The sequence below is a fragment of the Primulina eburnea genome, chromosome 15 (genome assembly GCF_022965805.1).
Source record: "Primulina eburnea isolate SZY01 chromosome 15, ASM2296580v1, whole genome shotgun sequence".
In the NCBI taxonomy this organism is placed as follows: domain Eukaryota; kingdom Viridiplantae; phylum Streptophyta; class Magnoliopsida; order Lamiales; family Gesneriaceae; genus Primulina; species Primulina eburnea.
In genome coordinates this window covers 30,810,310-30,822,503 of record NC_133115.1, presented here as the reverse complement: position 1 = coordinate 30,822,503, position 12,194 = coordinate 30,810,310, and the positions used below count along the sequence as shown (strand labels likewise).

Sequence of the window (12,194 nt, the reverse complement as noted above, 5' to 3'; positions counted from 1 at the left end):
TTTCTGTACTTGATCACCGAATTTTAGTTCCCATGGTTGAACTCCCATTCGACAAATTAGAAATCCAACATGCTCTTCAATAAATTCATCAAAAGAAGGGTGATAAGCTAGAAAATCAGCGATAGCTTGACTTTTTATTGACTTTTTGGAATAGATCAATGTAAAACCGACCAATACTAAAAATTATTTACCAATTATACCAAAGAGAATGAGTCTATTAAGAATTTATTTAATAAAATCAGTTTTAGCTACAACAAATACTCTTGATTGAATCAAATAATGTCTTAGTACATACATAATACAATGTTACGTATAACTTCTCAATCACAAAATACTGGACTAAAGAATTTACTCAAATTGTAAATGGTATGTTCATTTTCTTCTTGATTATTTTGAACTGATAAACAAGCCGATTGATTCTAAACAAAAGAAATATATAATTCAAGGGACGTTCCATACCTGAGTAAAAACAAGAAGATTGGATAGATATCCCTTGATCACATAAAAAAAACACTCTGCCGCAAATCTTTCCATTTGAATTCCTCGCAGTATTTATGTTTCTAACACCTGTGAGAACTCCTACTAAATATTTTAGGTTTCAAAATGTAAAGTTCCTGTTCATCTCTGTTCGTATGTACTAGGAAAAATGCTTCCGTTTAAGCTTTCGATTCACGAATACTTGCTCAAAGTCTCAAATGATCTTATAAAAATTTCAAATTTTCTTAAGCATGGTGTATATTGATCTTGTTATGTAGTAAAAATCCTGCACATTTTTTCTCTCATCTTTCTCGGTTTCAAGAATTCCAGCAGTCTCAACTATCGCATGAACCAGCTGAAACAGATTCACGCCAACACGCTGAGAAACGGCACTGACTTCACTAAATATATGATCACCAAGCTTTTGGAAATCCCGGACATAGACTATGCCCACAAGCTGCTCGACCAAACGCCTAATCCATCTCTCTTCCTCTACAATAAACTCATCCAGGCCTATCATTCTCGTGGCCTACATTTCCAATCCTTGCTTCTCTATCCCGGAATCCTTAGTCATTGCTTCTACCCGAATCCGCACTCATTCACTTATCTCTTTGCCGCATGCGCAAACCTTTCTAATCCTTTGCAAGGCCAAATGCTGCACGCTCATTTTGTCAAGTTCGGCCTTGATTATGATGTATATGCCTCAACTGCTTTGGTTGACATGTATGCTAAAATGGGCTTGTTGCGTCTGGCGAGAAAACAGTTTGATGGGATGAATGCTAAAGATATCCCTACCTGGAATTCCTTAATTGCGGGGTACGCGAAAAGTGGGTGTTTTGATGAAGCCTTGAATTTATTCTTGGCTACGCCATCAAGAAATGTGATATCGTGGACTGCTTTGATTTCTGGGTACTCGCAAAATGGGAAGTATTGGGAGGCTTTGGAAATGTACTTGGAAATGGAGAGAGAAGGAAGGGTGAGGCCTAACGAAGTGACAATAGCTAGTGTTCTTCCAGCATGTGCGAATCTTGGTGCGTTGGAGGTTGGACAAAGGATTGAAGCTTATGCTCGAGCCAATGGTCATATAAAAAATCTGTTTGTCAGCAACGCGGTGCTTGAACTGTATGCACGGTGTGGTGCAATTGAGAAGGCAATGCAATTGTTTGAAAACATTGGAGGAAATAGAAATTTGTGTTCTTGGAATACTATGATCATGGGTTTAGCGGTTCATGGAAGATGTGATGAAGCTCTCGAGCTATTTGACCAATTGCTGGTAAGATTTTTTGCGGACATTACTCACATTACTGTGTTTTAAGCTCTGACTAACACAATGCAATCTTAATCTTTGTATATCGTGAATGGGAATGAAGAGAAACGGCATGAGCCCAGATGATGTCACATTTGTTGGGGTGATTCTTGCATGCACTCATGGTGGGATGGTCACTAAAGGCCGGGAGCTCTTCAATTCCATGGAGAAAATATTTTTTATCCCTCCAAAACTAGAACACTATGGGTGCATGGTTGATCTTCTAGGTCGAGCCGGATTACTGCAAGAGGCTTATAATCTTATAAAAGCTATGCCCATGAAGCCCGATTCTGTTGTATGGGGAACTTTGCTAGGGGCTTGTAGTTTCCATGGCAATGTAGAATTTGCAGAGAAAGCTGCCGATTCACTCTTTAAGTTGGAGATGTGGAATCCAGGTAACTATGTGATTCTTTCCAATATATATGCAAAAGGAGGGAAATGGGATGGAGTTACAAAGCTTAGGACGTTGATGAAGGGATACAATGTGACAAAAGCAGCAGGACATAGCTTCATTGAAGAAGGAGGCAGAATCCACAAGTTTATAGTCGAGGATAAGTCTCACCCGATGTCTGATCAGATACTTTCTGTATTACATTGTGTCACAGCTCAAATGAAGATTGATGAAGAAGATCATATGATTGACTGGGATTTCATCCTCGAGGAAATAAGAACAATGGAAACAGATTGATAAATTTATCTTTTGTTTGGGAGTAGATTTGAATATTTATGATTATGATGATAGTCCAATTTCATATTCCAAATTGGCACACTCATGTGAAATTCCCATTTTTGCAGGGAAAAACTGTTGAATAGACATCCTATCTACTTCGATGCCACTCCCATGATGTGGCTTAGAACTTTAAAAACTTGAATTTTAGAGGCATCGCTCCGTGTTTAGTCCGGCCTGGTTTGCTTGAAGCCAATCAGATTTTATACAATAATTCACCTCTCGTTACTGGTAAATTAATCATGTTTTAACAAAATATTCAATATTTCTATAAACGCATATTTTGTTTGTACATTACCAGGGACCACATTATATATCACCAAGAAATGTCACAGCTGCTTCATTCTTCCTAGCTCGACTTCTTAAATTATGTTTCGCCCCGTATACAAGCGAGTTGCTTTACCATACTGAATATCAAATCCAGCCATGGTTGACAATTGACATGCCATTATCTCCATGAGGAGCTAAGCCGATGCCGAAATCTTTCTTGTCTTTGTTGACTTAATTGTTGTGTGCATGCTGCTGGAAAATGATTAGCAATAGTTAAGCAGTGTTCGGGGTTGAATGAAGGATCATACTACAAGTTGAAATGATAAAACGAACTTGTAAACATTAACTAGGGGCGATAGTGCAATTTGAGTTCAATCTTATTAAAATTAAATTAAATTGTATAAACTTTGAAATCATAGCCATTTTAAGAAAGATTTAACGAAGAGCAACAACACACAACATATTCATAAATTATAAATATCACAATTAGTTTGAACAGTAAGAACATTGAAATAAGAGTATAATGCAAGCATAGATGTTCACTTGTAAAGCTTTGGTTTCCAAAATGTTTTTTTTTTTTTTTTTTTCCATCGTGATTTCACTTTCTTTAGAGAAATATATTGCATTGATTATGTTGTTGTTGGGGTAATGACAATTTTCTTCCATGAGAATTCATAACAATGAACAAAACTTATAAATAATTTTCTCGAGATAGATTAGATTAAAATGAAATCTTGTTTTCGTAAATCACAATTAAAAAATAAAGCTATATTTATAATCTAGAAAAACCTTTTGGGAAAGGACATGACTCCTTGAATAGACACAATTTTTATGAACAAGCGCCTCTTTTGTTGAAAAAATGATTTAAAGTCTCGGAAGGTTCCAACATTTAGGCATAGTTTGGTACACATGATAGGATAAATGTGTGATATATAATATAAGGATAAGTTAAGGATAAATAAGATGTAGGATATTATATTTAATGTTTGGTATGATTTTAATAAGAGTGATTAAATTTATATATTAGATTGTAATGACAAAATTAACCTTATCATAATAAATTTTATAATTTCAAAGTTGTTGCTTGAGTTAATATTTTTTATCTGTTCATGTGCCGATAGTACTTTCATGATTTATTTAATTTTACTTAATTTTATATATTATATAATATGATAATTGAGACCTTGATTTTGTGAGTCAAGTCAAATATCAATTTTTAAGGTTAATCGAGTGATACTAATAATTTTATTGAGATTTATAAAAATTATTTATATAATTACCATAATATATAATATATAAAAATAAATAAAATATTTATTTGATTTTAATTTATACCTACTAGCATAGATTTATAAAAAATCATTTATAAAATTAAGGGTAATTAAGTCATTTGTAGTGCATTTTATCATTAAATTAAAATTATCACACCTTCTATTAGGGATATTTTATCCTTCTAAAAAATTATTTATCAAGGGCCCATGATATTATCATGAGCTTTTTAAAAATGTACCAAACATGGGATAAAGAGGATTATTTATCAATCCCTCTCTTATCCCATGTACCAAACTATGCCTTAGAGTACGAGAGTTTGTTATACGTTTTCCTATTTCTGTTATAAATTTGTCCTAAGGGTACATTCCAACAAATTAGGACTGTTTATATATATATATATATATATATATATATATATATATATATATAGAGCAATGATACCCTGCACACCTCTTCCCTGCACACCTGTGGGCGCCTGCCTACGTGGCACGCCCACAACCACACAAAATTTTTTGTTTTGTTTTTTTAAAAAAAGGCTGACCAATCATGCACCGCCACGTAGGCGGTGCTCATGATACCCTGCACACCTGGTGTGTAGGGTAACAAATTCGTGTATATATATATATATATGACCTAATTTGTTGATTAATCAGTAGTAAATTTGTCCTAAGGGTACATTTGAACAATGTTGTATAATAGGCCAAAATTTTGTTATTCGCAATTTTTTTCTATTAAAATTTTCTGCATTCGGTGCTTATAATGTAATATTTTAAAATGTCGACCAGAACTATCTTTGGGAAACCCAATAGTATCATGTCTATTTGGACCCCTTTCAACCAAAAAATCCCTAATATTTTTACCAAATTTCCTATCTCGTCAATTTTCGAAGGGAACAAATTCTATACTTAACAAAAAAATTAAGCATATTATTTTGTTTATTCTTAAAATAATGGAACAATACTAATTGGCAGAGTACATCTAATTTTTTAGAGAAATGAATTAAAGAATAGGTAAGAAAGAAATTGAGACTAGTCACTAGTTTTTTTTTTTTTTTTTTTATAAATGAATTGATTTTTTTTTAAACAAAAAAATTAAAGCAGTGATTAATCTTCATACTCTCGAATTCCAAAAATATTTTTTTTAACAAAAAAATCGAAAATTCTACAATACAAGATCACGTAAAAAAATAAGGCCCATTTTAATACTCAGTTATTCTCTAATGAAAAACAAAATTATAAATTAATTTTTTAATACTCGTAAATTATTGATGCAAGTCTTGAAGTTTGTTTTTTGTTTATTAGAAGCCCTTGTTTTGAACTTTGAAGGTGACAAGCTGCAATCGATAAGTTGGTGTTGTAATTTCGAAAATGTTAGAAAATTAAAATTAGTATTTGGGATATTAGTGTTAATGTTGTAAACATATATTGAGCTTTTAAACTATTTATTTATTATAATGGGATTTGACATTAACTTTGTAAAATTATATATTTTTAATATCTCTTATGCATTGTGATACCCTTGTCTTACATCTTAAAAATTAAAGATTTAAAATGAGTTTATAATGGGCTACAATAGACTTCTATAGTAACTTGGGTTAATCATTTTCGTAAAACGAGGACGAATACGAAATAGTTGCTATAGGGGTCCATTGTGCAGTCACGCAGTCGTGGACCCGGGCTCGGGGCGTGACAGAAGGGTATCAGAGCCGGTCACTGGCATGGAACACCGAGAAATAAGTGCTATGCGGCCACCTCTTAAACATGCGGGGCAAAGTGCTACATGACAGGAGTCACCTCTTGAACCTATAGGAGCCACCTCTTCTTGGCGCTGGTGGGTCGATTGGTCAGGATGCGACGAGGACGTCGCGTTCTGAAGGAGGGGTGATTGTGATACTCTTGTCCCACATCATAAAAATTAAAGATTTAAAATGAGTTTATAATGTGCTACAATGAACTTCTATAGTAACTTGGATTAATCATTTTCGTAAAGCGAGGACAAATACGAAATAGTTGTTATATGGACCCATTGTGCAGTCACGCAGTCGTAAGCCGACGTGACATGCATAACTTCTAAAATAAAAAATAAACTCTTCGATCATTTTTTTTTCCTTTCATAAAGCAAACATTATTTTTAAAAGATGGTGTTTGAATGAAAATTTCGCTTAAAAGCTATATTAGGAAACATTATTTCATAATAAATGAGAAATTGTAGCTTTTGATCCAAGTTCAACGAGAGAACGGAGTTTCGACTCCAGTATGGTTTCAAAATCATAAGTTGCATCATTGTTACTAACTATCACTTTATATAAAATGATAAAACATTTGGTTTTACAATTAAGATTAGAACCAATTAAATGATGTATTTGATTCCTCATTGCAGGTGGTGTGGGGATCCGGATGCTAATCATGTTCTTAATCATCATTGAGACAATTTATCAGTTATAATAAACAGGGTCTCATTTTTTTATACAAATATCAAATGCGGAACGTAATGGAAGTCATTCTAATATACATGTCAGTACTAAAGTACAAGTCTTGTACAACAACATCAAACTTAAACTAAGGTTCAACAATTAAATGTCAAGTGTTGAATCCTATCTACAAGCAAGCCGTAATCACGATCTCTCATCTCCTCGACCATGAACCTGTCTCACCTGTTGCTATGCACACATACAAACACGACAACAGCCGGATAAATTCGGTGAGAAATATATCCCAGTATAAATCAACGAACATGCAATCATATAATCAATATAAAAGCATAGAAAAGATATCAGTACTACGTATCAAAATCTGAAAACATAATCAATATAAAATCGTCACTCAGACTCGTGACTCCACGTCTCATACTAGACTCAATCCTAGTCTAGGGATCCCGGTTCCAGACGTTGGCATTCCTATATCAAACATCAGTAATAGAAAAAAATCCAATTCTATCCACTTCGATATAACCAAACATCCGGTGTCTTGACCTATCCGTCACAGACTTTGGCACTATCGCCAATTCACTATCTTGTGACAATGTGCAATGTGCCAGTGACGATTCCATCACTATCGGCACTGATGTCACAAGATCACTCGACTAATACCTGCTTTCTATACATTCATAGAACAAGCATATCAAATCAAATCAATGAACACAATAATAATAAGTATGTGATTTAGGGAAACTCGAGTATATCATACTCGAGTCGATCTCCCGATACCACATTGACTTATACCTTTGTCTTCTCGATCTGACGAAGTCGAAGTCGAAGTCAAATCTATCCATATCAAATCTGAAATTAAAATATTGAATAGACTGTGTCAATATACAACTCAATTCAAGACTTGCTCTGATCAATACTCAAATCAAGACATAATCTAATCAATGTCAACGATACAATGATACAATCTCAATCAAAAGAATCTGATTAATATCAATCTTATGATGTTTCGACGGCATAACAATACAATCTCAATAACCCCGTCAATTTCAATATCACAGATATAATAACACGGCCCATAATCAATATCAGTACAACCCATATCTTAACAATACCAGATCATAATCCCAAATATGAACAATCTCGCAATACCGGTAATACAATATCAGTATATACGAATCGACAACTCATCTTATCACATTCTGAATAATATCAATATACACAGCAATACAATATCAATCAGATATCAATTCCAACACCTCATAATCGATAACAACATAATTCTGATATCAAATCGGTATAATCACAATCAATTCAACTCTGAAAATTCATAATAATTTCATACGGTATCTGTTCTTCGATCCGGTTTCGATTATACAACGTCTGATATCGCAAGAACAACATATATGGATCATATCTGATTCTGACAGTATCATAATTTCAAATCATATCAAAACTTAATAAAAAGTTACGTCCAGTTGAAGCCTGCGTCGATAAGAACACAGTACTGAAGTCGGATTGAGAATCAGACGGAAGGATCAAAATCTAAAGGCGTAAGAATTTTTGGAAGATTTCTCGTGCTTATTTTCTTCGTTGCTTAATCAATTTTGAAGGATTACATAATTACAATCTTGAAGGACAAAAACTTCCGCCCGGGCGCAAGACCTTCGGCCCTCTTCTTTTATCATGAGGCGCTCGGGCGGACAAAAACTTCCGCCCGGACGCAGAACTTTCAGCCCAACTCTTCTCTTCTTCTTTTTAATTCTTATACTTTGTCCAATCTGATCTCGGAATGGCCTGGCTATAATTACATCAGTTCATAATCAATAAATCATATCATATTACAATAATCAAATTCTCAGGCATTACAGGTGGATTATCAAAAGACGATACTGAAAGTTCAAACGTGACGTTTAAACTGTTGTATAATTCAAATATTTAATTTACATCATTACTATTAATTAGTTTAATAAGTCTCTTGTGAGACAGTCTCACGAATCTTAATATGTGAGACGGGTCAACTCTACTGATATTCAAAATAAAAAGTAATACTCTTAGCATAAAAAGCTATATTTTTTCATGAATTGCTCAAAAAAGATATCTGTCTCACAAAATACGACCCGTGAGACCGTCCCACACAAATTTTTACCTAAGTAGTTATAATTTTTCAAAAAGTGGTAAATGTCATATGCTCACATGATTTCTTTGGAAGCGTTGGTTGAGATCAATAAATAAGTTGTCTATCTAAAGCATCTCACTTATATTTGAATATTAAGATAATAGTTTTCAAATTAAGATTTGGTAACTTTTTGAGGGGAAGTTGTAATTTTATTTATGTAAGTTGACATATTTTGAATTTTAGTAATACATATTGTCAAAGTTTGGTTTTCATACAATAACTTCGATTTTTTTTGCCTTTTTTCCTCAAAGCCACTCAATCCATTGAATATGATTTATTTGACACTGATTTACTCGTATGTGACACATGCAGCGAGAATTGAATCAATATTGCACAAATTAAAATACATCTCATTAAAAAACGACTTCCAATGATTCAAAATGAGAGGAATTTTTTATTACATTTCTCATTATTTTTGTTTATATATATTTAATGCGTGTAATAAGATTTATGCTTGTCATGTGATTCACATGAGAGAGTATCGATGTCAAATAAACAATATCTGGTGGATTTATTAGTTTCAGGTAAAAAAAGACCAAAACAAAAAATCTAAGTTATTTGATGAAAACCAAACATTAATAACTTAAAAGAATAAAACAAAAAAAATGTCAACTTACTGGACTAAAATTGCAATTTTCCTACTTTTTGTACCACTTTAGGCTGTATTCAACTAGCGACAGAATTAAAATGTCTTTTGTTAGGAATTTTCGTAAAGAGGACTTCACACAATTACTATAATCAATTTTAGTCTTCAGTTAAATTAATTTACCAAAATAGTCTTTTTATCATATCAAATTACATAGATACCCCTTATCATTTAAACTCTGTTCACCATCAATTTATTTATTTCAAACTCTTTATTTGTTTTTCGCAATTTCTCGAATAATCTTATGAATTCCATGCATTTGGATATATAGTGGTGATAATTTGAGCTAATTCTTTTGTCGAGTATCATTTTTATGCATTTTATTTTTTTGAAGGTTTGTTGTGCATACTCATTAACTGTTAGCATGAAATAAAGTATAGACTTAATTAAAATCATCAGATTTTTTTTTTATATTTGTGTAAACTCACATTGATATAATTATTACGTTTCATAACCATGGTGATTGTTGATTTTTTTTATATTATTTTAGATGAGCAACAATCGTAATTAAAATATTATAACCTTGGTAGTTTCGTATGCACTAATTCAGACTAACAGTTCATAATTTTATTAAAATATGTTTATTGATATCAGTAAGTAGTATTAAAAAAAATATTATAAATTAAATAAAACAGAACAAATGTTAAATCAACTCTTAAAAATAAATAATAGATAATTAAGCAAATAAATCACGAAAATGGAACATGTGTGTTCATAGAAAAAGGGTATTTTAGGATTTTTTTAATTAAATAAGACATAATGCAAAATGTGTTACAAAGAAGACCATTTTTAAAATTATGACTTTGAAATAGACTAGAATAATCAATTTCCCTTTGTTTTATTTTCATTTCACAAGGATCAATCAGCTTAAATATAACTTGATTACATCGCTTTGCAAAATAATATATAACTTAATTAAATCACTAATTTTCTGTCAAAAACATTTCTGCATATAATTCGAAGGATCAATCTCCTAATTTTGTTTAGGTTTTTGAAACATCATATAATATCATAATTCAAATATTAAAATTTGATTTTAGCACGATAAAGCAGTTTTTTTTAATTCTTATTTTCACAATTAGTCCGATATTGCTCAAGTTTACGATAAAATCTGTTAGATCCATTAGAAATACTAAGGGCATCTTCAACTCCAGCATCAAAATAGCGTGAAGATGTTGGGGTTTCCTCCATGAAGCTACACTATATTGCAAAATAGCGCAGCTCCATAGAGGAACCTCTACGCCAGATTTGGCGCTGAGAAGTTTTCTTTTTAAAAAATATTTTTTTTTGTTTTTTAATTATAAATATTTATATTCAAAATTATAAATATTATTTATATAATAATATGATATTATTATATCACTAAATTTTAAAATAAATATTTAATAAATAATAAGAAAAAAAGTAAATAAATCAAATAAAAAAGAATATTCCGAAATATTTTTTTTAGAGTAAGATTTAAATTAGATGAGTTGAAAATGAATATTGTATTTAGTGCAGAAACTGCATTAGTACATAAACTGTACTATTTTAAAATAAAGTTGCTTTAAAATAGATTTTGGGTTGGAGATGATCTAATGAACAGAGCACACGCGATGTCATATCGTACGTTTTTTTTTAATTAATTAAATTAGAGGTGTTTTTATGGTAATTTTGGATATTCATTTAAAAGTAGGGTTATAAAGATAAATTTAATTTGGTGTTTTTAATTAATAGTATAGATTTATCATAAATAAAGTATGGTCCACTAATAAGACCTAATGCCCACTGATAAATAAAAATTGGAGCAACACTCGAGAGTACTGTAAACTTATTAGTCATTAATTAATTTATTTATGCAATCGCACACACCAAAAATAATTCGATGCGCATCTAATTTAATTAATTATGTTAGAATATTAAACATTCTTGAATATTAAAAATTTAATGTATTAGCATTAATTAGAAGATTCATGTTATCTCCACTCCATTTTATATTATACACACATTAAAAATAAATTAACATAATTCGAAGTGTGAACCATATTATAAATTTATTACATTGTCGTGACAGCACCAAAGAGATTAAATTAGTTATATTTATTTGATTCTCACCTATTTTATATTTATATGCTATACATAATCATCCGTGATATTATACACATTTCATTTAATTTTCTAGAAAAATGTATAGATGCTAAAAATATGTGAAAATCGTATTTTTGGTCGTTTTTATTTATATCTTTGCGATTTTGATCACATGTATCATCAAATTGAATTCTTAACCTGTCATCTTTGTTTTTTTTGGGAGATTTTAGTCCTTCTGATGTGGCACTAGTGTGATACAAACGCGCATAGTATCGTCACATCAATACTCAAGATAAAAATGACAAATTATTAAAAATCGAAATATACATATTAAATCGCAAACAAACAAACATTTTGAACCGAAAATACAATTTCCTTGCATTCGATAAATGATGTAATGGTTTTAGGTTCCACCAAAAAGTAAATTTGTACATGCATAAGTTTTGATGAACCAATCGGCTTGTAAAGGTCCCATTAGTGATATATAATAAAAAGAAAAATGCAACTGATGGCAACAGAAAAGAAGAACACCTAACTGACCTACCAAAATATTTTGGTTGCCCGTACTATCCTCCAAATTTAGCAATTAATTTATGAATATTTAATAACATCAGATATATATATATATATATATATATATATATATATATATATATATATATATATATATATATATATATATATATATATATATATATAGCAATATTATCACTTCCTTTAAATATATTACATAAAATGCGTGTAGTGGTAATGGTATATTATATATATATATATATATATATATACATGCATGTGTGTAATTTATGTAGATGCTCGACCTGCAAT

At 31.2% G+C, this 12,194-nt stretch overlaps 1 protein-coding gene across 1 annotated transcript; it reads left to right on the top strand.

Annotated features, from left to right (window-relative positions):
• Positions 1 to 463: 463 nt before the first annotated feature.
• On the top strand, positions 464 to 2,931 carry LOC140815134 (pentatricopeptide repeat-containing protein At5g08510-like). The gene is made up of 2 exons (XM_073174245.1): positions 464 to 1,750; positions 1,848 to 2,931. The coding sequence occupies exons 1-2, from the start codon at positions 824 to 826 to the stop codon at positions 2,469 to 2,471; spliced, it is 1,551 nt and encodes a 516-aa protein (XP_073030346.1). The 5' UTR covers positions 464 to 823; the 3' UTR covers positions 2,472 to 2,931.
• The last annotated feature ends 9,263 nt before the right edge of the window (positions 2,932 to 12,194 follow it).

Bases quoted from the DNA above. Each gene is read 5' to 3' on its own strand.
- LOC140815134 (XM_073174245.1), top strand. From the start codon at position 824: ATGAACCAGCTGAAACAGATTCACGCCAACACGCTGAGAAACGGCACT. The intron at 1,751-1,847 runs GTAAGATTTTTT...ATGGGAATGAAG, and splicing joins AGCTATTTGACCAATTGCTG to AGAAACGGCATGAGCCCAGA.